General features: G+C 38.8%; 1 protein-coding gene across 1 annotated transcript in view; it reads left to right on the top strand.

The window, feature by feature from the left end:
- Positions 1 to 2,340: 2,340 nt before the first annotated feature.
- Positions 2,341 to 27,192, top strand: part of yes1 (YES proto-oncogene 1, Src family tyrosine kinase) — a 43,031-nt gene continuing 18,179 nt past the window's right edge. The window contains exons 1-3 of the mRNA XM_078540628.1: positions 2,341 to 2,611; positions 17,672 to 17,771; positions 19,791 to 19,889. Of these exons, the coding sequence (XP_078396754.1) occupies positions 2,347 to 2,611; positions 17,672 to 17,771; positions 19,791 to 19,889 (464 nt within the window). The 5' untranslated portion in view covers positions 2,341 to 2,346. The remainder of the gene's footprint in view (positions 2,612 to 17,671; positions 17,772 to 19,790; positions 19,890 to 27,192) is intronic.

Below are 27,192 nucleotides of genomic sequence, written 5' to 3'. Positions count from 1 at the left end.
GATCTGAGCTACCCAAAGGAAAACAGTATGTTTTAATTGCTGAAAACTTATTTCATTGTTAAGCTGTCACGAAAATTGTGCTAGGAAGTCAACTAAAATAGAAAATTGAAAAATGTTGACCCTATAAATTTAATAGCTCCAAGGACCTCCTGAGTTCCACTTCTAGGATCCCAGCTTAAAATCATAAGGGCCCGCGTTTCATGGTCAGTGGCAAAATGACAGCACTTGCTGTTGACCTCAAAGAAAGCTGTGCACAAAGACCTAGCAATTTCTGGTTAGGATTTCACATTTCCAGACATTAATTTGAATCTGGCACCAGGTCAAGGGGGTCTTTAGGTATCTAGAAACAGTGTCATCGAGCAAGGATCCTAGATGTGGAACTCAGAAGGTCCTTGGAGCTATTAAATTTATAGGGTCATCGAGCAGGGTAAGTGGCCAATCACGTTGAAGAATTCTCCTGGCAGCAAACCAGGAAGTAAAATGCGTATATTTTCCTTCAATCTTTATAAATTTTACACAATGTGAAACAAAGGTTCAGACACAACATAGTTAGAAACTTTTTATTTAAATCCAATTATTCTGAAATTTTTATCATAAATGGAAAAATTGATATTACACAAATATAAAATTACACTTTCCAAAGCCAGGGAGGTTATTCAGCAATAGTTATGACTTCGTATGCTTTTAAGAGCCCAGTTACATCTCATTAATGAAATGTAACCTTTTCGCAGGTTTATAACAGTGATATTGCACCAGAAAAGGGGAAGTTCTCATCAGTCCAGTTTCACTGTTTCTGAATATTATTTTCTCGGGTGGTCAGATATTTTGGTGTTGAGTATATGCTTTTGGGACTTCAGCTACGGCTTTCATTTGCAGATGTCAGAGCCAGCTGCTGCAGGCTGAACTCACGAAAAACTGGAACTTAACTTACTGTAGGGCGTTTTTTAAAGTTAATGATTAACAACCTTTAACATATCGCTAATGTTTACATGTCAGTGCCATTCTGTGCTCTCAAAGGACGTGAGGAGCTAGTTCCTCACTTCTGATAATTAACAAGGATTATTTAATTTCCAGAGACATTTGCCAGCTGCTATCTGGTAACTGGGGGAAAATATCCCTTCTGAAACTTAGTTTCTGTGTCAGCTGATTTTAAAAATCTGATTTAGTGCTTGGCTCTAAAGATTAAAGAAGAGTTCTTCAGTAAATGGTGGAGTTTATAGAGATTTATGTTAAGTAGTCAATATGAGAGCCTAAAATAAAAACAAAGTGCTGGAAATACTCAGTAGATCTGGCAGCATCTGTGGGGAGAGAAACGGAGTTAACATTTCGAATTGAATGTGACTCCACTTCGGGAGCCGAAGAAGAGTCATATTTGACTTGAAACATTAAGATGCTGCTGAGTATTCCTGCGTCTTCTGTTCTTATTTCAGATTTCCAGTGTTCATATTATTTTGCTTTTATTAATATGAAAGAGTCTATTAAATAAGTGTTAATCTCTGTTCAATGCTATGGTACGTAAGCAGCCTGCCCACTGTGTTAGCATTTGTCAGTCCAAGGTGGTCCAACCTTTTAAGAACAATGCTGGATACACATACCACAACCATTGATTGGGCTGCTTATGATTTAAAAATACTTTGAGGTCAGGGGGGATCTGATCAAGCATAAAGTCCAACACCACTACCTGATTTTCTAATAAAACATTTCCGCACATATGGGAAAGTGGTTTTTCTCAACTGTTTTTGCGTGCATATCCTCCACCACCATCCAAAAAATCCTAACCTGCCATCACAAAAATCAGAAATCCTCATGTGCAGTGTGAATCCCACTATGCTTACAGAATCAAAATCTCTTCGCACAAAAATTTAAACCTCCCTACAGAAATTGGCTAGCTCCTTGGCTTTTTGCTCTTTGTTTCCTGACCGGATCTGATCCACGATCAGTGCTGTCCCCTCACCATTGCTCACTCTCACATTGATGTCTGTGTCTGCCATTGCTGCCTAAAATTTAAAAACTTGGAAACTTGAACCTCAGCACTTAAAACCTAAGGCATGACGGTCTAGTGAAGAACTACTTTTACTGTCCAACATTTAAATACTGTAAGTTTCATAATAGTATATTCCTTAGCCCAAATAATTAGTCTAATCTTTTTGAGGTTGCATTTCTTTATTGTAACCGCTGTGTAAACAGGCAAGTGCATTGCTTTTATCCCCAGGGTGAGTTTTCCTTTCTATAAATTTGTTGTATTTCTGTACTCTTGTTTTTGCTTAGACACTTGTGTTTAAAAGTTGTATGGATATTGGTTTTATAGTGCACACTAATACTTTTATCTTATTTGCAGCTTCAATCATGGGTTGCATAAAGAGCAAGGAGGACAAAGAGCCAGCTATGAAGTACAGACCAGGTGACACTACCGGAACTGTTGGTGCACATATTTCTCAGTATGGTCCTGATCCCAACCAACTAACACAGTCACCAGCACCAAAGGGACCATCGGGTAATTTCAGCAAACATTCCATCACACCATTTGGTGGGTCAGCTGGCATGGCACCATTTGGAGGTGCTTCTTCATCGTTTACGATTGTGCCGAGCCAGTACACAAGTGGTGTTACAGGTGAGTTATGATGCCAACTTTTGAGCATGTGATCTGCCTTTCTACCTTGTCATTCTACAACTTGCAAACAGACTGCCATGCTACGGGTGGGCTTGGCATTACAAAAATGATTTTTTAAACAATTAGTAAGATTTCTGCAAACTGCTGATGTGTTTTAAAGATGAATCTGTAGTGCTTGGGAGGTTGCCAGGGTCAGATGATAGTGCTTTGCATTTTTGGAAAAATTACCTTGTATCACTGAATAATAAAATTGAGTAACAAAACAAGAATATTTTGGGCGCAATGGTGCATTAGTTGTGGAATTCGGAAGGTTTATTTGGATAATCAAACCGTAAGTAATTGCTTGTTGCCTGTGAAGATGTATGTTTTTCTCTCGAGTTACACCCTGTACACTTTAGAGTAGGATGCAAACAAGTGCTCAGTTGCTATAATTCCTTTGGAAGGGATTTTACACTTGCAAGATGATTGAACTCAGAGACACATTATTACCCAGTTGAATTTTATTTTAAAAAGCCATAATAGTCCCAACCTCATGCCTTTCACATTTAAGCATCACATCACTCGTAAAACAAGCAATGATTCCCATCTTAGTTTTTGTTTTAACTTGTAGTTTTAAGATCTTGGCCAAGTTTTGCTTTCGACTTGAGCTTTAGTTGCCTCAGCTTTTACACCCTAACTAGAAGCATTATAGCTGCAGGTATAAATGTGATTAAAATATTGTTTATCCTCTATGCTTGTTACAGTCAGAACATACTTTTCAGGCACAGTGACAGGTGGCAGTTGAGCAAAGTGCCAGCTGTAACCATATGGCAACTTACACCAACACAAATTGTTTGGTCTATTCGGAGTGAATTCTTTGAGTGAATTCACCAGTATAAGACTCTCTATTCCAGTTTCATAGTACAAATGCACCACTTTCCTTCATTGTTTTGGTTTATTTTTCTTCCATTGTGGTTTTCTTCCATCTTGTACTCGTGTCCATGTCAAAACCTGTTCCCTAAAATGGGCATGCACCATGCTTCCAGACCACTACAAAGTAGTCATTAAGTATGTGTGACTGTCCTCGTTTGATTTACCTTTGCTATTTTTCCTCTATTTAGCACTCCCCTGGACACCATTAGGAACCTTCCATGTGGAAGTAATGTTTTTTCTTATTTATTCTCTGAATATGGGTGATCCTTAGTTGCACTAAAAAGTAGGGCCATTTTTATGGACCTGCAGTCAGAAGTAGGTCTGACAGGGTAGACTTGACAGTTTCCCTTCCCTGAAAGACATGAGCAAATCTGTTATTTTTTTTACAGTATATATGGTACTATGTAAAAACAAAAAGTTCCATATCACACTTTCCATGATGAGATTTGAACTCTTGGCTTCTGGGTTGATGCTGTACTATGATCACTTATCTGCCATATCCACATCTTACCATTATATGGCAAAGTATGTTGCAGCAGCATCAGCATTGCATAGCTGACCTTGGCTCTTTAAATGCCATTTGTGGTAACAAATGACATAACTTTTAATGAAGTAGGTGGACGAACCCATATTTGTTATACTAGTATATTGTGAATAAAACTTGCAGCTAAAAAAATGTGCTTTTGAATTATGTGACTATAGAAATGAGGGTGCTGCTGTTGTGCAAATAGTAATATCACTGCCCTCACAACTCCCCCACATCACAAATGTAGTGTAAATAAAGGCTGGGTTGATTGTGATGTTTTGCTCAACTGTGTTTCACCTTGTTAGGCATGCTAATGTTGACAATTACCATTATGACCACACCACATTTCTTGTGCTGTGTGTATATTATAAATGGGTGCATTTTACTTGGATTGCTTCTATTTTGATTGCTTGTTTTATAAATTTACATTAAATTTCATTCATTAACCTTAACAAAAATGAGCATAATCAAAACTGTACACAGTAATCTCCCTTTCAATCGTAGTCATCTATTTTGGAGCTCCATTTTGGAGGAATTAGTTTTAAATTTATTTAAATGAAGAGTAAAGTTGGAAGACCTAGTTTTAGTTGGTGGCCATTCAGTTAGATCATGTTGACTCTTCAGGGTACTATGTTTCTTTTACATCTATAGTACAAAATAGGATAGGGACCAGTCTTGGAGCCTTAAACATTTGTGCATGGGTTTTCTCCCAAAATACAGCAATCATGTTCATCTGTGGAGTTGTTTGGAGCTAATCATATTTCCTCCACAAAGTAACATCACCATCTTTTCTAGATGTTTTTAGAGACCTTAAAATAAGAAGTCATGTCATTCATAGCATTTATTCTACAGTTCTGCCTGAACATTTAAGTAGGTGAAATAAAACCACATTTAAGGTCGTTTTAAGAAATTTGACCTGTTCTACTGTTGTTTTTATTGGGTGGTCGTCACCCCAACCACAACGTTAGTCTTTTCTTCCAAGTTTGTTGTCTGCTCACATCAGAAAAACATTTGCCTGCATGCTGGTGTATCTAATTAAAGTAGTAAATAGTTGTGAACAGTGTCCCAGCTTTAATCGCTGGTCTGTTTTGAGTAATTGATCTTTACACAATGGTGGTAAGGGTACTACAATTGGCCTCAAAGCTCCTACTTCTGATCAGTATCCAATAATATTTGTTGGATGTGCACATTTAACAAGATCAGCTTCGGCTATGATGTGCTCTTTCCCTTTTCTCTCTTCACCCACAGCCCAACCTTGCCCAAGGCATGTTGATTTATCCAGTTGTCTTTCACTTGGGCAAGATTCCAAAAGGCAATCTTATCAGTGGCCTCGGTCATCTAATAATATTGATTATCCAATTTAAAATGAATATGTTACCCTTGATATCATCAGAAAATATAGGTCAGTGATTAAAACTGGCAAAGAAAGAAAGTAGGGGAAAATAAGAAAAAGTATTGATTGTATTAAACTCTGCTAACTTTGAAAACAAAAGACTAACAGAGTTTCTTACAGCTAGTTCTACTTGTAACTTCAACAAATAAAAAACTGAGTTAAAATGTTTTGGCAAAGTTTTACTTCCCAATAGGCACCAGCATTTTGGATCTGCTTTAATTTAGCATAATTCAGTTCATATTTGCCTTTCTGCCGGTTTTAAAATTTCCATAGAATATCATGGTTGTCCAGCCACTGGGATTGATCCAAAGCAGCATTTGCTGGGTCATTCTACTTGTGCAGCAACCTTATCCTGAGGGAACATGCAGGGGATTCTACTCCGATATTTATTTGTAAGGCTTCCCACTCAGTGAATTTGCCCAGTGACTAAAGTGCCAAATCTAATCCCCGTTCTATATTGTTGGCTAATCCTTGTGTGTAAGAATTGCTAGCTGAAAAAAGACTTTAATTCATCTAGTTCTCCTCCTACGGCATGATGCAGCAATAACAGAGTTCTTGACTACCTGTTCTATTCAGTTGATCTACAAGATACTCATAAGGTGGGTAAACCCCTCAGTGGTGACAAGCTTTGGGAACTGTTGGTCTAAAGTCACCTGTTACGTATCAAGTTGCTTATATACAGCTTCCCAAAATGTTATGCTTTAGGAACTGTGCCTGTGCTGCCTGATATTTAATTATGTGAAAGAATAACCCAGGGGTGTAACCTGAACTACGTACTCCATCTTTTGCACGTATCATCACATGTATACTTTCAAATGTTCAGTATGCAGAATGCTAGTGAGATGAGACCTGATGCAAATAGTTAAGTTGCTTTATCTTACTGCAAGTGAGTATGCAAAGAAATTGTTAAAGCAAATCCCATTTTATTCCTTCAATTCTGTTCTCTTTTTGGAAAATATGATAAACTGCGCACCCTGTCTTTGTGTGCTAACTGACTTGTTTTTGGTATTACTTTTCTTTCTCTAGAACTGCTAACTTCAAAAAACCTACCTTTTATTTTAGCTTACACAATCTCCCATTTTAAAACCTCACTACCTGTCCATTTGTCTCTTTTTCTCCTGTATTCTTGAGTATTCACAGGAAGTGGAAGGGTGGGGCCTCCGACTCCTTCCCTGTTCAGATATTCGCCAGTAGGCTTGTCAACCAAACAGACTACCTCCTCTTCCAAGAGTATATTCTCAGCAGCCATCCTGGGTTCACATGAATGGAATTATCCCTACAGTAACAGGTGTGTTTTTTGTTAGGCCATCAAACAATGAGTTATTTAATGTTCCCAGTCATTTTGGACATTAATAAGGGTAGTTGACTCACTAATACATTAAACCTTGCTGTCTCTTTTGCAGCCTGTTTTTTTTAATAAACCTCTGTTATCTTTTTTTTAAAAAGGAACAAATGTTGATTATTCCAAATCCTCTGAGGGAAACAAAATAATCAAAAATCTCAAACATGATAAACTGCTAAAACAACATCCCTCGGCTACAGATGTGACATCATTGTGGTTCCTTTTCCTGATCACTATCTTGCATCCTGTCCTGGAAGCTCATTTGTGGTTGTTAGGTGAAGGGTTAGGCTTTTGTATGCTCAAAGCCAGAAAGGTTGCTTACACACAATGTTGAAGTTAATATAAATAATGGCCATTTGGATCTACATAACTAAACACCAGCAAACTGCAGCTTTTTTCCCTCCTTCCAAAGTTTCCTTTAAGCCAAAATTACTATGCCACCTTCATCTTTCCTAAAACCCATTGCTCCACACTTGTTTTCACAATGGAATATTTTTTACATTAGATCACTATAGAAGTGCAATTTACTGATTGGTTGTGGGGCCAAACTCCAGCTTTCAAGAAAGGAGGTAATTGGAAAGAAAAGAAACATCTGTAAAGCAGCAATGAGGAACAATCTGCGTGCTTTCACTCAGGATTACCATGGAGTTGAGGACACTGCTGCTTTTTATACTGTTGTTTTGCTTCTGGTTGGTATAAAAAGGTCAAAGAAATGAGAGAATATTGGATTAGCTACTGTTGGCATGGTCTTCTTTCTTTAAAAGACTTAGCCTCCACATACTTGCTTCCCTCGCCCCTTCCCTTTGTTAAATTATTCTTCAGTATATTCCTATTTAACTCATGTCTTCTGGAACTAAAGAAGGAAGAGTGCAATTCAGAATGAAGCCTCATGTATAGCGCAGTGGAAAGTCAACTGACCAATATAACAGCACACTGATACAAACTTGAAACAGGATATAGTGTCCTTCTGCAATCATCCCTTCATGGCATGCACACATTGTTGGTTATTTCTTTTGCAAGGAGTGTGGAAGAGCAGTTTTGTAGCATGTGATGAATATCTTTAAGATTTGGAATGTTAGAGTTCCTTTTAAAGCACTTTATTCTGCTGATTGATAGATTAATCAGAGCACTCTATATAACTATCTATTAATTGAATGTAAATATACACAATATTCGAACTTGAAAACAAGTTCAGAATGTATGATAAAGATGTGGCTTTTTATTCCATGAAATTTAATGCAAACCACTCAACAAGAAGGCATCTTAATCATGTTGCTTGTTCTAAAGAGACATGTTGGCTTGCTCTCCCCTCTCATTCTAACTTCAAAGATCTCAATTTAAAAAAACTCTCAGCATTGCTCCTTTTATTTTACCAATATACCAACTTCACATTTTATCTTCAGCTCTTTTGATACTGCATTCTCTGATCTTGACAGTGTTTGTCTTAACATTCACAGGTTAAGAGCAGAAGTAGACCATATGGCCCCTTGAGCCTTTTCCAAAAGCGAATATAATCATAGCTGATCTGCCTCCAAGTTGTGTGCCTCTAGACTCACCTTTATCTTTTTCTCCCTGATAATTTGTTCATATTCATCCTACTCATGAGTGACAAGCTCTTTCTACCTTCAGACTGCTATTGCTTTTGTATCATTGCATTCTAAAGTCATGGAAACCATTTTGATCTCTCATTTTGGCAATCATCTTGAAAACTCTGGTGCAATCTTTATTAGTACCATGAGTGATCAGTTTCCTCAAAAGAGAGCACATTCAATGAATTCACTGAAGAAATTGCAAATTACCTCTGGCTTCTTGCAAAACCCATTGGTGTGAAATAACACCCTCATGGATTCGAAAGTAACATCATCTTGAAAATAGGCAAGGCATGTAACTTCAGATTACAAACTTGTAAACCTTGCCTCAATTGTGGGGAAAAAATTGAGATCATGTGGGGAAGACCAAACCTTAAAGAAAACTGGGATGGGCTCAGATGGGATAAGACACTTATGACCAAGTTACTAGAATCCTTTTGAAGCAGTTGCTTATTGATGGATAAGGATCAAGCAGTGGATGTTACCTGTTTATATTTCAGGAAGATGTTTGGCATTGTCAAATATAATATGACTGATTCACAGAATGTGGTCTTATGGAAGGGATGGCAAAATATCAAGATAGATTCATGTATGACTGCTCTTGTTCCTATTTCTTATGGCTGAAAGACAGACTGCTAAAGCATCAAGTAATGTCTGAGCAGAAAAGACCGCCAATGAAGGTGTCAGGGCATGTTGAGAGAGCAGTTAATAAAGCATATAGTATCTTAGGCTTTATTAATAGGGGCATTGAGTACAAGAGTAATGCTGTCATGTTGAATTTGTATAAGATACTAGTTAGGCCTCATCTTGAGTACTGCGTCCATTTCTGGGCGTCATACTTTGAGAAAGGATGTGCAGGCATTAGATAGAGTACAGAGGAGGTTCACAAGATTCCAGGGATAAAGAACTGTAGCTATGAGAATAGACTGGAGAGGTTGGGACTCTTTTCCTTGGAGACAGGAAGGCTGAGAGGAGACCTTATAGAGGTATTCAAGACCCTTAAGGCCATGGGCTGGGTAGATAGTGAGAAACTGTTTCCCACTCGAGTACATCAAGAACTAGAGGGCACAGATTGAAAATGATTGGCAAAAAGGAGTAATACTGATGTGAGGGAAAAAAAATTTCGCCCAGCGAGCAGTTGGAGTCTAGGACAAACTTCCTGGGAAGGTAGTGGAGGCAGGTTCAAGCAAGATATTCAAAAGGGAATTAGATTGTTATCTGAAAAGAATGAATGTGCAAGGTTACAGGGATAAGGTAGGGGAGTGGGACTAGGTAGAATGCTCTTCGAGAGCCAGTGCAGACTTAATGGGCTGAATGGCCTCCTTCACTGTAAAGATTCTGTGATGTAATATCCCACAGGGATCAGTGTTGGGCCTGCTGCTGTTATAGATTACTTGAAAGGCAGAATACTATTTGTTGTGTCTTGAGATTGCATATGGCATCAATTTGGGTGTAGTGGCCAGTCAAGCCAAAATACTGTAATTCAAAAGGGATGGAGACCGGTTAGGTCATTGGACAAGGAGCTGGCAGTTAAAGGTCATCACAGTGAGTGTAAGTCAGACATTAGGTAGAAGACGATGACTTTGGAGTGAAGCAAATTTCTGCTTCAGATAACAGCAAGGAAGATTATAAGTCATTCAAACCATTAGTTTCTGTGTGTGCAAGTGGTGAAGAAGCAAATAAAATGTTGGAATTTATAGCTAAGGTTGAAACTTTGTCAAAGGAGCTAATTTTGATGTATCTGACCTTAATGAGGCTGTCCTTAGAGAACTGTGTTCAGTTTTACTCTCAGAATTTTTGGAAGATGTCCAGAGTAGAGCGTTGAGGATGATTCCTGAACATTGGGGACTAAGTTATGAGAAAACATTGTCTGTCACGAGAACTTACTGTCTTGGAAAGCATGGAAGGACTGACTTGATGCAGGTCCTTAACATTTTCACAAGTATTTGGACCCAAGAAAAGTCTTTTGCCAGGGTTTGAGGAACAATGAACAGTCGCTAACATTAACAATATTAAAATAGAAAATATGGACAACTTTTTTCCCCACAAGAGTATATTGGAATTATGGCATAGATTACTAACTGGTTTGATGGAGCAGAAAACCATTGCAATTTTTTAAATGTTTATATGAGCTACTGTTAGGAAAGGGAACTCGGAGCTTTTTGATGCAGAATCAATGTAAACAAACTGGGGAATGGTCTTCTCTATGTTTGATTTCAGCTTGTCTGCCCCAGAAGTGACTTTTTTGCCTGTTCTCTGCTCTTAAAAATCATTTGCCATCATCTTGGACAAGATTTGTTACCATTTGTAAATATGTAGTATCATTATATGGCTTCTCAAACAATGTTCATGATTACAAGAGCAAAACACTGTGGATGCATTCCTCCCAAATGTAGACTTCCCTTTTTATTATTTTTCCCACCCATCCCCCTTTCACTCTGTGCTTGGTTAAAACCAATCATATCTCCACCTTTTCCCAGTTCTGATGAAAGGTTATCGACCTGAGACATTAACTCTGTTTCTTTCTCCACCGATGCTGGCAGACCTAAGTATTTCCAACATTTTTTGTTTTGATGCTCACAAGAATTAAGAGCAGACGTAGGCTATTTGGCCCATCAAGCCTGCTCCGCCATTTGATAAGATCATGGCTAATTGTGGCCTCAGCTGCACTTCGTGTCTGTGCCCCTTGACCACCTTGTTGATCAAAAATCTATCAAATTCAGCCTTGAATATATTCAATGACCCAGCTTCCACTGCTTACTGATGAAGAGAATTACACAGACTAACAACCCTTTGAGAAAAAAACCTTTCCTGATCTCAGACTTAAATTGGACACCCCTAATTTTTAAACTGTGTTCCCCTAGTTCTAAACTCCCCACAAGGGGAAACATTAGGGAGGCGGTAGCATAGTGGCATTGTCACTGGACTGGTATTCCAGAGACCCAGGTTAATGCTCTGGGGACCTGGTTTCAAATCCCACTATGGCAGATGGTGAAATTTGAATCCAATAAAGAAAAATCTGGAATTAAAAGTTTGATGACCACAAAACCATTGCTGATTGTTGTTAAAAACCCATCTGGTTCACTAATGTCCTTTAGGGAAGGAAATCTGCTGGCCTACGTGTGACTCCAGAACCACAGCAATGTCGTTCTCTTAAATACCCTCTGAAGAAGGGCGATTAGGGATGGGCCATAAATACTGGCCTACCCAGCAATGAACAAATTTTTAAAAACCCTGTCAAGTCCCCTCAGGATCTTGTATGTTTCAATTTTCTCATAAGATCACCCCTTCATCCCAGGAATCAGTTGAGTGAACCTTCTTTGAACTGCTTCTAATGCAAATATATCCTTAAGTGGAGAGACTTGTTTTATTCATTCATGAAATGTGGGCGTCACTGGCTAGGCCAGCATTTATTGCCCGTCCCTAATTGCCCTTGTTCAGAGGGCATTTAAGAGTAAACCACATTGCTGTGGGTCTGGTGTCATATGGTAACACATTAGGCTACCGTGGGTAGGTGGTGGTGAGCACATTAGTGAACCAGATGGGTTTTTAACAACAATTGGCAATGGTTTCGTGGTCTGGTTTAATTCCAGATTTTTATTCAATTCAAATTTTACCATTTCCGGTGGTGGGATTCGAACTTGGGTCCCCGGAGCATTACCCTGGGTCTCTGGAATACTAGTCCAGTAGCAATACCACTATGTCACCGCCTTCCCTGCAGATGCAGTCTCACTAAGACCCTGTACAACTGTAGCAATTTTTTTTATTCTTTCAAGGGATGGATGTGTCGCTGGCTAGGTCAACATTTGTTGCGCATTACAAATTGCCCTTGGGAAGATAGTGGTGAGCCGCCTCCCCTGCAGTCTATGTGGTGTAAGTACACTCAGTGCTGTAAGGAAGGGAGTTCCATGATTTTTACCCAGCAACAGTAAAGGAATGGTGATATATTTTCAAGTCAGGATGGTATGCGTCTTGGTGGGTAACTTGCAGGTGGTGGTGCTCCCTTGCATCTGCTGCAATTGTCCTTGTAGGTGGTTTAGGTTGCGGGTTTGGAAGATGCTGTCGAAGGAGCCTTGGTGAGTTGCTGCATTGCATCTTGTAGATGGTACACATTGCTGCCACTGTGTGTTGGTGGTAAACAGATGAAAGCTTAAGGTGATGGATGGGGTACCAATCAAGCGGGCTATTTTGTCCTGGATGATGATGTGATTCTTGAGTGTTGTTGGAGCTGCACTCATCCAGGCAAGTGGAGAGCATTCCATTACACTCCTGACTTTTGTCTTGTAAATGGTGGACAGGCTTTTCGGAATTGGGAGGTGAGTTGCTGCAGAATTCCCAGCCTCTGACCTGCTCTTGTAGCCATAGTATTTATGTGGCTGGTCCAGTTCAGTTTATGGTCAATGGTAACTCTCAGGATATTGATAGTGGGAGATTCAACAATGGTAATGCCGTTGAGTGACAAGAAGTTTGAATTCTCTCTTGTTGGAGATGGTCATTGCCCGGAAATTGTGTGGCATGAATGTAACTTGCCACTTATCAGTCCAAGCTGAACATTGCCTAGGTCTTGCTGAATATGGACATGGACTGCTTCAGTATCTGAGGGGTCAAGAATGGTGTTGAACGTTGTGCAGTCATCAGCGAACATCCCCGCTTCTGACCAGATAGAGGGAAGGCCATTGAAGCAGCTGAAGATGGTTGGGTCTTGGACACTACCCTGAGGAACCCCTGCTCTGATGTCCTGGGACTGAGATGATTGACCTCCAACAGCCACAACCAGCTTCCTTTGTGCTAGGTATGACTCCAGTATTGCCGGGGCTTCTTGATGCCACACTCGGCCAAATGCAGCCTTGATGTCAAGGGCAGTCACTCTCACCTCACCCATTGAGTTCAGCTCTTTTTTCCATGTTTGGACCAAGGCTGTAATGAGGTCAGGAGCTGTGGCCCTGGCGAATCCTAAACAAAGCATCAGTGAGTGGATTATTGCTGAGTAAGTGTCTATTGATAGTGCTGTCGGCGACAAATTGCATCGCTTTGCTGATGGTCAAGAGTAGACTGGGGCAGCAGTTGGCCAGGTTGGATTTGATTTGTCCTGCTTTTTGTGTACATGACATACCTGGGCAATTTTCCACATTGCTGGGTAGATACCTGTGTTGTAGCTGTACCGGAGTAGCTTGGCTAGGGTCACAGCTAGTTCTGGAGCACAAGTCTTCGGTATTATTGCTAGAATGTTGTCAGGGCCCATAGCTTTTGCAGTTTCCAGTGCCTTCAGCCATTTCTTGATATCACGTGGAGTGAATTGAATTGGCTGAAGCCTGTGACATCTGTAAGATGGGATCCTTAGGAGGAGGCTGATATGGATCATCCATTCAGCACTTCTGGCTATGGATAGTTCTACTTTTATCATCCATTCACCTTGCAATTAAAGAGAACTTTCAATTTGCCTTCCTAATCATTTGCTGTAGCTGCAAACTAACTTTTAGTGATTCATGTACCAGGACACCCAGATCCCTCTGTACTGTTGAGCTCTGCAGCCTTTCTCCATGTAAACAAGATACTCATTTTCTATTCTTACCCCCAAAGTGGACAAGTTCACATTTTCCCACATTATACTCCATCTGCAAAATTTTTGCCCACTCAACTGATCTAAATTCCTTTTGTATACTCTTTATGTCCTCTTGGTAACTTACTTACCTATCTATCTTTGGTAGCAAATTTAGCTACCATACATTTGGTGCCTTCGTCCAAGTCATTGACATAGTTTATAAATAATTGAGGCCGCAGCACTGATCCCTGTAGCACTCCACTAGTTATGGCTTGCCAACCTTGAAGTGATCCATTTATCCCTGCTCTTATTTCCTGTTAGCTAACCAATCCTCTGCCCATGCTCATAGGTTACCTCCTACAGCATGAGCTCTTATTCTGTGTAGTGACTTTTGATGTGGCACCTTATCGAATGCTTTTTGGAAATCCAAATACACTGCATCTACTGGTTTCCCTTCATCCACCCTACATGTTACATCCTAAACGAAATTTAATCAATTGGTCAAACGCAGTTTCCCTTTCACAAAACCATGTGGACTGTGCCTGATTGTATTAAGATTTTCTAAATGTCCTGCTAGTACCTCCGTAATAATGGATTCTCACATTTTCCTTATGACAGATGTTAGGTTAACTGGCCTATCTTTCTTGAATAGAGGTGTTACATTTGTGATTTTCCAGTCCACTGGGGCCTTTCCAGAATCTAGGGAATTTTGGAAGATCATGAAGAATGCATCTGCTGCTACTTTTAAGGCCCTAGGATACAGGCCAATCAGACCCAGGGAACTTGTCAGTCTTTAGTTCTAATAGTTTTTCCAGTACCTTTTCGCTAGTGATTGTGATTGTTTTACGTTCCTCCCTCTCTTTTACCTTTTATCTTCAAATATTCTTGTGATTTTTTTGTGACACACAATACTTCAACACTTCTGCCATTTCTTTGTTTCCCATTATGAATTACCCAATCTTAGCCTCTAGGGGACCAATGCTCACTATTGTTACTCTTTTCCTTTTTAAATATTTTGTAGAAATTCTTACTGCCTTTTTTATATTTCTAGCTATCTTTCTCTCATAGTCTAATTTTTAGGCATTCTTTGCTGTTTTCTAAAATCTATGCATCTTCTGAACCATCACTAATCTTTGCAGTTTTGTACACTTTTTTCTTTCAATTTGATACTATCCTTAACTTTCTTAGTTAATCACAGGTGGGTGCATTCTTGTCATCGTCTTTGGTTCTCAATGGAATGTATCTTTGCTGAGATTTATGAAATATCTCTGAATGCCTGCCACTTTTTCTCCACTGTCTTAACTTTTAACCTATTTACCCAATTCACTTTATTTAACTCTGCCTTCACAACCCTGTAATTACCTTTATTTAAGCTAAAGACATTATTCTTAGACTCTCACTACTCATCTTCATAACTGAATATGAAATGCTATCATGTTATGATCATTGTTGTCTAGAGGCTTCTTCACTATGAGGTCACTAATTAATGCTGTCTGATTGTACATTACCAGGTTTAAAATAGCCTGCTCCCTGGTTGGCACTAAAGTGTACTGCTCCAAGAAATTAGCCCGATTATACTCCATGAGCTCATCTTCCGAGCTATCTTTCATGACCGTCTTATTTCCACTGAAATCACTGCACTGGGCAGTGGTTCATAGTTCACTCTATAGATTCATTTTTACCTATTAAGTCAGAGCTTTCCCAAGACACTCTCCTTTCTCACTCAATTCCCTATCCTATTCTCCTTTAAAGACTTAATTTTCCACTTCTCACCCAGCTCTATCCACTTTTTGGTTATGATTCCACTGTAGATTCAGTAATGACTTTAAACTTTTACATCTTTATTGCTCACAACCTTCATTTCCCTCTACAGTTGTTGAATTAGAGTTTCTGGGCCTTTCCCATCCTCTTCTGAAGCAGTCAAAATCTTTCAATTTTTCAGCCACAGTTTCTTCATGTCTTGCAGCTTTAACCACTAGATACCATCTGTAACTCCTTGTTGGCTTCACCCTTAACCTTGCTTAATCTTCCAGTATTCTCAGCTTCATTATCTACATTGAAATCCCACACCCCTATTTCTAAAGCTGTTTCCTTTGTCGTCCAAAACATTTTCCTCCTCAAACTTCTTAATTGCCTGTGAAGCCCAGGTCTATCCACTTTAATATTACTCCCATGTCTAGGAGGTTGTTCTCATTTCTATGCCTCTGATGGCAACCAGGGAGATTGGTGAAACCATGATCTCGTGCTGAGACAGAAATGTTGTAACCCTGCCACTGTTTGACTCTGCATTCTGCTTCCTTCTCTACATCCAATTCATTACTTAATGGTTTCCCCCTCAAAGTCTGATACCTCTGCCCGATCTCTCCCATCTACTACTGGAACCCTACTCCCCCTTCACCCCAAGCTTGACTTCTTCAAAGTCAGTGTAAATGACCATTCCACATCAACCCTAGACAAGTTGATATTCCATACTGCTGTCATCCCAAATCTCCCAATGCTCCAGGTCATTGATTTGAAAATTCTAATCTTCGTTTCAAAGCACTCTTGATACCTTGACTCATCTTATCTTAGTGATCATGGTCTTACAGCCATACATGGACCCATCAATCTTCTAACACTGTATTTGTCATCTCTTTTCCCAGTTCGTCATTGGCAGTCTCGTCTTCAGATTGAACTTTGAATTCTCTACCCACTTTCCTCTACTTTGTCATCTCCCTCTCTGATTGCAAACTCTACATGAAATCCTTCTCCTCACCCTAGCCTCTCAAATTTATCTACCCTTTCAACACACTCAGCCACCATATTCCAATCATCTTTATTGTAACTTAAAAGATGTCCTATGCATGTGAGAAGTGCATCTTTGTATACACACTTCCTCTTCCTTAAATCCTCACTGTCGATTTAGAGATCACTGCAGTCTTCTATTGTAACTTATTTCTTCCTAAAACCAGAGCTCCTTACTACTAATTTCTCATTATGGTGCAAGAATTAAAGCTTCTAAAGCTCAGATTTGGTGTCACCTAGTCACAGCTATCTAAATTACCTTTTAGTTTTTTTTCAACTTTAGCCCTTGCTCTTTTAGCTTTGTCTCTTCAAATTACTACTTGGTATAAATGTTTATAAAACGTTATTTCAATATGCAACAGTTAAGCATTCTGCAGTTTGTAAATCATATGTATCCATAGTATTTCACTCATAAATCTGGTGTAAGTGAAGTTGCTTAAATTGAGAATGATATCTATACTGCACAGCTGAGGGTCTCTAGTTTCATATGCTAACCGAAACTATATTTCACAATTAGCTGCTGTCAGTGGGGGAGCTCTGTTTGTTCTTTGGGTCAATAAAATGAGGAGGGTGGTAAAATCAATCAAGCCCAATAGATGGGTCTCTTCTAAAAGCTGATTCGATTCTTCTTATTGGCTGTTGCCAGATTTATGCCAGAGACAGCCCTGTGTGCGCTTCGGAACAAGAAAGCCTACTGGCAGCAGTTAGTTATCTAAAATAATCAGGAGCAAAATCTATTGCATAAATCTCCTCTTCACACATTTTTATAACTTGCAAGCCTAGGCGTGTGAACCAATAGCAGGAAGAGGAAGTGTGTATACAAAGATGCACTTCTCACATACCTAACTACCATAAAATTAGTAATTTTTAACGTGTGGTTTTAAGTTTAAATTATCAGTGTTAAAAGTGTTAATTTTTGAAAACTGCTAATTTAGAAAAGGTAGTAACTGAAGTTTATGCATCTTCTTGAAGGTGGTGTTACTATTTTTGTGGCCTTATACGATTATGAAGCGAGAACAACAGAAGATCTGTCTTTCCAAAAGGCTGAGAGATTCCAGATCATAAACAATACGTAAGTATTTTGATTTTTGAAGGTGGATGTTTATTACAAATCAAGTGAGTTTTGTGATGATCAACTCTAAAAGCTTCAACACTATGCTACACTAAAGCCGTAGGTCATAAGCATTCCTTCTTCATTCATTTCCATTGAAAAGCATCGATGACATCACTGTACTGAAAGACCCTTAAACAAGGAGCACCTAAACTTTTGGTAGTCACACTGCCTTTAACATCCTGCTAGATATACATCTTGAATAAAAACAGAAAATGCTGGAGATACTCAGCAGGCCAGGCAGCATCTGTAAAAAGAAACAAAGTTAATATTTCAGGTCATTGGCCAGAGTTCTGATGAAAGGTCATCAACCTGAAACGTTAACTCTGTTTCTCTCCACAAATACAGCCTGACCTACTGAGAATCTCCAGCAATTTGTTTTTATTTCAGATTTCCAGCATCTGCAGTATTTTGCTTTCGTAGCATATTGACTTTGGTAAAATAATTAGTTTCTCTAGATACAGGTGCTAGTTACCTTTGATAGAAATTACAATATATGAGTGGTGGGAAACTAAAAGCAAAATAGGAAATTCTATTGAAATATTGTAGGATTCAAAAGATTTTTATAATTATAGTTATATTTGATAGACAGACTACCTTCATTTTCATGCACATATATCTCACCCAGACCACAAGTTTAAGCATTTGCAATTGCACACATTCCACTAAAATCATGATTTTAAACAACATGATTTTGACATTAAAATACAAGCAAAACTACTGTGGATGCTGAAAATCTGAAACTAAAACAAAAAATGCTGAAAAACCTCAGCAGGTCTGGCAGCATCTGTGGAGAGAGAAAGATTTCGACTGAAGAAGAGTTTTGCGGACTTGGAACATTAACTCTGTTTCTATCTCCATAGATGCTGCCAGATCTGCTGAGTTTTTCTGGCATTTTCTGTTTTTATTTCATGATTTTGACACTTCGTTTTGGAAGTATACAAGGAACTTTTAAGATTTAAATACATTTATCTTTCAAATGCAAATAATTTCTTAAGAAAGCTGTTCTACAGATTTGATTTAAATATTAACAATTTAGGCTGTTCAGTAATGGTCATTATAGAAAAGACGTTTACACCTTTTAAAGGAGGTGCTAACCCTGTGAGAGAAAGTGCTTTTGGGATTGCATTGCTTTGTTGGTGTGCATGATACTTTGATTAGGGCTTAGTGGGAGAGTATGGCTGCTACCATGGAAGTTTAGTGCTTTTTTTTCTCAACCCACTTGCCATGCTCCACCTGGACACTCCAAGCAACTCAACAATAAGCTATGCCTTAAAGTTTGAGAACCACTGATCTAAACTGTACTGCAAGTACTTTGATTTGAATAGTTCCGTAAAACAAATTGCAGCTTCATCTCTTTTTCATACAACCCATGAATTTGAGTATCTACATGCAGTAGATATTAATAAAAGTGATCACTATTTAAGACTTTACATTTTTTCATGAATCCATTCCAATTTCTTGATGTTAATCTTTGCTAAGAAGCATTTTAAAGTTGCTTTTTGTATTTTAACACTTTAAATTCAGAGGAGACAATGTTGATGGCACAATACTGTGAATGCTGCATTGTGGGAGGTGCCATTTTCAGATCAGTGTTAAACTGAGGCCCTGTCTGCCTGTTTAGCAGACACCATAGCACTATTTTGAAAAAGAACAGTTCCCTAGCCAGCATTCAGCCTTCAGCTAACCCCACCAAAAATCAGATTAAAGGATCATTTATTTTCAGTGGAATAGTGATTATGTGCAATAAAGTATTTTGTAGGGTGCAGAATATTTTGAGGCAATGCAAGGATGTAAAAGGTGTTGTATAAATGTATGTTCTCTGTCCCCTTTCTTAAAATATTTTTTGACATGATTTCAAAATCCAGTTTCATACTTCGGATTTTTTCTGAAGTGTTTATAAAGTGACATTTATTGCAATACCTCTGAATGACCAACTCAAAAAACTGCTAGACATTTGGTGCTCTTTTGCTGTTACAGGGAAGGCGACTGGTGGGAAGCTCGATCTATCACTACAGGAAAAAAAGGTTACATTCCCAGCAATTATGTGGCTCCTGCTGACTCCATCCAAGCAGAAGAGTAAGACCTTGTTCTCTGTTTCAAGTCTTTGAGGAAGTTTGATGCAGGTGTCTAAAATTTCACCATTTGAAGTTTGCTAGCTGTTTAATTTTTTAAAAATGTTTATTTTAACATGCTTGTTTGGATCGAGGTTGATAGCTGACTTGAAGTTTCATTAGCTACGCAATATGATGTACTCTTTCTGCTGTTGCAGTTCTTTCTTCCTGGCATTTCTCATACTATTGCTTTGTGATCAGTTTTCACTTTTCCTAGTTCTAAAATGTTTTTAACTATAGGAGCCAGAAGTAACCTAATAGTTTTATAAATAAACATGGTAAATATTTCTTCTTATCCTACAATTTCAATGAGATCTGTTGTTGCTTTCAGGGTTTAATATGGCAAAGTTTCATGGGTGGATTATGGTAGATCTGATGGAAGGGCTCTACTAGAACATACAAAATAGGCCATTCACCTCCTCAAGTCTGCTCCGCCATTCAATAAGATCATGGCTGACCTGTTTGCATTTCTAATTCTACATTCCCATCTAATCCCGATAACCTTTGATTCCCTTGTCTAACAAGAATCAATCTACTTCCGCCTTAAAGATGTTTAATGACCCTGCCTCCACCACCTTCTGAGGCAGACAGAGTTCGAAAGCCTCTCAACCTTCTAAGAGAAAAAATTACTCCTCACCTCACTCCTAAAAGGGTAGTCCCCTAATTTTAAAACAGTGCCTCCTAGCTCTGGGCTCACCCACAAGAGGAAATATAATTTCCGCGTCCACCTTGTCAAGACCATTCAGGATCTTACATATTTCAATCAAGTTACCCCTCACTCTTCTAAACTCCATGAAAACAAGCCCAGCCTGTCCAACCTACCCTCACAAGACAACCCACTCATTCCAGGTATCAATCTAGTAAACATCCTCTGAACTGCCTCTATAGCATTTACCTCCTTCGTTAAATAAGGAAACCAAAACTGCACAGAGTATTGGAGGTGCAGTCTCACCAATGTCCTGTATAACCGAAGCATAACATCCTTACTTTTATAGAAGCAAAATACTGCGGGTGCTGGAAATCTGAAACAAAAACAAAAAATGCTGGAAGAACTCAGCAGGCCTAACAGCATCTGTGGAGAGAAAAAAAACAGTTAATGTTTCGAGTCCAAATGACTCTTCTTCAGAGCCTTACTTTTATGTTCAATTTCTCTTGTAATAAAAGATAGCATTCCATTAGCTGCCTTAATTACTTGTTGTACCAGCATAATTTTTTGTGATTCATGCACTAGAACACGTAGATCCCTCTGCACCTCAGAATTCTGCAGTTGTTCTCCATTTAAGCAATGCTCTGCTTTTTTATTCTTTCTATCAAAGTGAACATTTTCTCACATTATACTCCATTATTGCCCACTCTCTCAACCTATCTATATCCATCTGCAACCTCGTGTTCTTCACAACATATTTCCCAGCTATCTTTGTGTCATCTGTAAATTTAGCTACCATGCCTTTGCTCCCCTCATCTAAGTCATTGATATAAATTCTAAAAAGCTGGGGCCCCAGCACAGACCCCTGTGGGACTCCATTCGTTACATCCTGCCAATTAAAAAATGACCCATTTATGCATACTCTGTTTTCTGCCAGCCAACCAATCTTTTTTCCATGCTAATATGTTAGCCCTTACACCACGAGCTTTTATTTTCTGCAATATCCTTTGATGTGGTACCTTATCAAATGCCTTCTGGAAATCCAAGTGCAGTGTGCCTACAGGCGCAAGTTACTCCTTGAAACTCTTTCGAGTTATCAACAGTCACAGATTGCAACTCTTTCGAGTACAATCACAGTTCTTGGTTTCCGGGAGTGGGACATGAACCCACAACCCTCTGATTCAAAGGCGAGGGTGCTATGAACTGAGCCACAGCTGACACCTCCCAAGTTACTCCTTGGAGGAACCCCTTTCACAAAAGCATGCTAACTGTTCCCAATTACCTTGAGTTTTTTTAAGTGCCTAGCCATAACCTCCTCAATGATTGATTCTAGCACATTCCCATGACAGAAGTCAGGCTAACTGGCCTTTAGTTTCCTGTTTTCTGCCTCCCTCCCTTCTTGAATTGAAAATATTCTTGAATATTTGCTACTTTGCAGCCTGATGGAACCTTTCCAGAATCTATCAAATTTTGGCAAATTAACACCAATGCATCTACTACATTAGCCACCTCTTTAAAGACCCCCGGATGTAAGTCCATCAGGACCTGGAGACTTGTCAGCTCGCGGCTCCAACATTCTGCTCAGTAGTGCTTCCCTAGTGATTGTAATTTCCCCAAGTTCCCCTCTCTTCTACCTCTTGATTTATGGCTATTTCTGGAATGTTTTTTTGTATCCTCTGTAGTGAAGACAAGCAAAATATTTGTTCCTTTCATCCCTCTTTTCCTTATTATCTACTATTAACTCCCCATTCTCACTCTGTGGAGGACCAATACTCTACTCACTCTTCTCCTTTTTAAATACCTGAAGAAGCTCTTGCTATCTGTTTTTACATTTCTAGCTAGCTTCCTCTCATACTTCAATTTCTTTCTCCAGATTAACCTTTTAGGTATTCTCTGCTGTTCTTTATATTCTAAGCAATCATCAGACCATTGCACAGTTATATGCTTTTTCCTGAAGTGGTAATGACAAATCGGAAGGGCATGGAAGGAGTTGGCTATCTGTGTGTACACATGCACATTTTATTTTAGTGATGCTTGGAAATAGTTAACCTCCAGTGGAATTGCATTACCTTGATTTAGAGTCCAAGGTAATGTGCGTATCTGGAGATTGTGTTTGAGCAGCTATGCTGACCTATATGCCCAGAGGAGTGCCTCCAGTTTACGCAAGCTCTTGTGTGTGGCCCAAACTATTTGATTTAGTGTTTGTTAGTTCCTATCCAAAGGGGCAGGAGGTTTAGAGGGGATGTGAGGAAAAGATTTTTCACCCAGAGGGTGGTGGGAATCTGAAACTCAATGCCTGAAAGGGTGGTAGAGGCAGAAACCCATATAACATTTAAGAAGTATTTGGATGTGCACTTGCAATGCCATGGCATACAAGGCTGTGGGCCTAGTGCTGGAAAATGGGATTAGAATAGTTAGGTACTTGTTTGATCGGCGCAGACTCGATGGACCAAAGGGCCTTTTTCTGTGCTGTAGACCTTTATGATTCTATGACTCAAAGTTTCTGAACTCGCCTGAAGTGAATTAAGTTATCAACTGGTAGCAATCTGTCCTTCGTTCAGTAGGTCCTGGGATCAAATTCTGTTCTAGGATTTTCACAGATAATTAGAGATAACACTTCAGTCTGGTGTTAAGTGAATGTTGCATTGTCCCTGCTCTTCAAATGAAACAGATTGCCTGTTTGGGTGGGCATCTTATATTACACATTACTATACAAAGAGCAAGGTGTTTTGCAATGGTGTAACGGACACTCATCCGACAGCCACCACCAATGACATATCATTCATCTCATTACTGTTTGTGGGAATTTTTTTGGTAGGCCTCATTTAGAATATTTACTCCAGTTTTGGTTCCTTCACATGTTGGGTGAAATGGATGTCTTGGAAAAGGTTCAAAGGAGGACTATTGGATTCATCAAAACAGTTTAAACCCCCTTAGTTATCATCATAGGGAGCTGGGTGTTTTTACTCAAAACATATAGAGGTATTTAAAATAATGAAGGGACTAGAGCATGTCCATATGAACTGGCTATTTGAATTAGCTAGGTTTGGGAGAAAGGGGAGATATGTGTGTAAGTTACATAAACATAGAACTGGGTCAAACGTCAAAAGGTTGTTTTCTGCAGGGGGTCATTTACCTTTGGAATAAGTTGTTGTCTCGTGAAGTGAGTGCAGAGTCACTGCAAGCAATCGAAGGGAGCTGGACCAGTTTCTGGCTATGACTAGTATCACTATGTACAAAAAAACAGGTAGGACATTGGCTGTTTTGTGGTCACTGTGGCCTGATGGAACTCATTTTCATTGCCTTTGGTTTTCGGAGAAGAATTTACCAGAATTTTATCTGCTGGCGGGTGAAGAGAATTGGGGGTCCTGATGTACGGTTGCAGCATGACTGTGAGAGGCATGTTCTGTGGATCAGCAGCTTGGCTTTTCCATCACTTTTGTGCATAATTGTGCATAGCATTGACTATGTTTGACTGCATTTCAATATTTGAAATGTTTCCCGATGTGAAAATATGTAATAAATACAATTTATTTCTCATGTTAGATATTAAATTAATATAATTTTTAATTGATTGATTGACACTGTCACCAGTACTTTGTATACCCATATATATGAATAGTCAAATATTAATAATGGTATGGAAGCACAGTGATTATATTATTGGACACGTTATTTAGAGACTTGGACAAACGATTCCAGAGACATGAGTTCAAATCCTACCATGGAAACTGAGGAACTTAAATTCAGTTTATTAAATAAATCTGGAATAATTTTTTAAAAATTAGTTTGGGGGTAATATACTGCTATGGATTGAGAATTGGTTAACAGATAGAAAACAGAGTATGAATAAACAGGTCATTTTCAGGATGGCAGGCTGTTACTAGTGGAGTACCGCAAGGTTCAGTGCTTGGACTACAGCTGTTCACAATGTATATAAATGATTTGAACATGGGGACCAAATGTAAGATTTCCAAATTTGCTGATGACATGAAACTAGGTCGGAATGAGAGTTGTGAGGAGGATGCAAGGACACTTCAAGGGGATTTGGACAGGCTAAATGAATGGGCAAGAACATGGCAGATGGAATATAATGTGAATAAGTGTCAAGTTACTCAAAAAAAGAATAAAGCAATTAGGAATGAGCTGTAAAGACTGGACTTGCCAGGAATGCCCACATCCTACAAATAGATTTAAAAAGGTTCTGTATTCACTCTGTAATGCCTGTCTTAATTGCATCGACAGCTTCAAACAGACACACAAAGCAGCAACCAAAGCCCAATTTATAATTGGACTACCAGTCTGTACCTTGGTGCTACCAAATTAGAGCTTCCTTCCCATATTGGAAACTACTTTCTTGTCACCAGACTGCATTAATATGATTAATATTAAAGCAGATTGCTTTACATACTTAGCATTTCAGTCCATCTCCCAATTGTATTTCTAAGCCCACTAATATTTTCATTAATCCTTAGTTCAGTTTTTGTTTCTATAGTCTTCGCATAATGGAAACTTAACTCGATGATACTGAGTTTTTGTTCCTGAAATTGGAAACGGGGAGGAGCAGACTGTGTCAGTCCTTCCAAAGGCAAATGTCTAATAGCTTTGGCTCAAATCATATCTAAACATTAATTACACTAGTGGATGTAGTTGGGGTGACCCAATCCCCCACCCCACCAAAAGGTTCCTTTTCCCCAACTTTTCACATACGCTTGTCAATGTATATTAAATATTATTTGACTTATGCTATGCCGATCCTTCTGCCATCCTTATTTTGCTTCAATCACTGGCCAAGTCAGGTTTCAACAAGCTTGCACGTTGGAAAGAAAATAATAATGTGGCAGGAGAGTGGTCAATTAGAGTTTAGAGTGTTTCTACATCGGTAGAAAGCTTAAAAACTGTTACAGGAGCAATTTAATTTTCCACTCATCAGAAAGTAGGATATGCTTAGAGAGTACTTGTTTAAATGTTTTCAAATCATTCCAAAATGCTTTCTGGTGGTATGGAAGACAAAATTATGTTAATTCCATTTAGTTTCATAAAGTTAGCAAATTCTGCAGCAATGAAGTGTGGTTCATTGTCCAAGGTTGTTTCCTCAGGCCTGTTGTCTAAGAAGTAAATAAATTCAAAATTATTTAATTGGCTTTGGTATTAGTAGTTGCCTGCAGCTTGGGAAAAAGCTACAACCATTTTAAATAGCTATCCACTAGAAACACTGTTAATCCTTCTCTGCAAAATCTCCCTTCCCTCCTTTCCCTCTTTTTCTCTCCACCAAAAGTTAAAAACTGGCCATATGCATAGCACAGACTGCCAAGTAATCTTCACTTGGTAAATATTGAATTGATATTTTTGCATATTTGTGCTATCGGTCCTGTTTTTGTTCTTAGACGGCATTTTACATCCTAGATTTGCAATTCTGGGAAGTAGTTCCCACAACAACTTTATTCAGTTTATTTTACACTGTTTTTCTTTTTCCACTTCTGAAAATGAAATGAGACAATAAACCAAATCTGCGCTCTCAGGTGGGCATGAAAGATCACATGGCACTATTTTGAAGAACAGGGGAGTCATTCCTGGTGTCTGGGTCAATATTCATCTCTGAATCAACATCCCAAAGACAAATATCTGGATGTTATCACATTGCTGTTTGTGGGAGCTTGCTGTGTGGAAATTGGCTGCCACGTTTTCTACTTAAGAATGACTTCAGAAAGTCATAAGCTCTAAAGTGCTTTGGATGTCCTGAAAGTCATAAAGGCAATGTTGCACCCAAATATATCATGCTATCCATTTATCTCACTCATGAAGCAGCAATTTTGTTTATTGTTAGTGGCTAGTGAAGTTACATTTCCTGAAATTTGCTTAGTTATTTATCACTTCCATGGCTAGGACAATTTCACAGGCAGACTTAATAGTCTTTTATCGATGCGTGCTTGCTTGCTTTATGAATCGATTCACACGTAACCCACAAACAACTATCTGATAGAACATCATTTTTTAAAAATAATTACTAAGCGTTTAGATGTTTTAAAGCAAGTGAGAGCAAATTTTCTTACATTTCACAAATTTAATTAAAATTGAGCAATTCTATAACCGCAAGGAATAACGATAATTTGAAGGCCACTAACCTGAACAAAAATTGGCTTTTCGGTTGTTGCCTACCATTCCTTGCTTAACTATTCCAAATACAATTCAAAACCATTGTTACCTGTACTTTGCTCAGCAGTGATCTTGATTTGACATATTGCCTATAGGCTGATGATCTGAATTCCACATAGCTGTGTATCCCGTCATTACAACACCTCAAAGTTGTATAAGTATTTCAGTCAAATACACAAGACGAGCTTTGCACAACCGCCCCTTCTTTTAAATGATGGTACAAGCTTTTTTGTCAGTCTTATCTCATGACACTTGCAGATTAAACCAACACTTTTCCCCCAAAGTACAGATGCTTTTTTCCCTGCCATCAGACAGCAATAATTCATTCCCAATTTTATATATTAATATATGACACCTCCTCTCCCAATATTCCAACCTAATAATGTGCAAATCACCAACTTGGTTTCCAAACATTTTGTACATGTGCGCATTCTCGGTTTCCTTTCTGTATTACCAGTTGCTTTGA

This window comes from Cetorhinus maximus, chromosome 4, assembly GCF_964194155.1.
Source record: "Cetorhinus maximus chromosome 4, sCetMax3.hap1.1, whole genome shotgun sequence".
In the NCBI taxonomy this organism is placed as follows: domain Eukaryota; kingdom Metazoa; phylum Chordata; class Chondrichthyes; order Lamniformes; family Cetorhinidae; genus Cetorhinus; species Cetorhinus maximus.
Note: the sequence above shows the minus strand (reverse complement) of the source record. Positions and strands in the feature narration are given on the sequence as shown.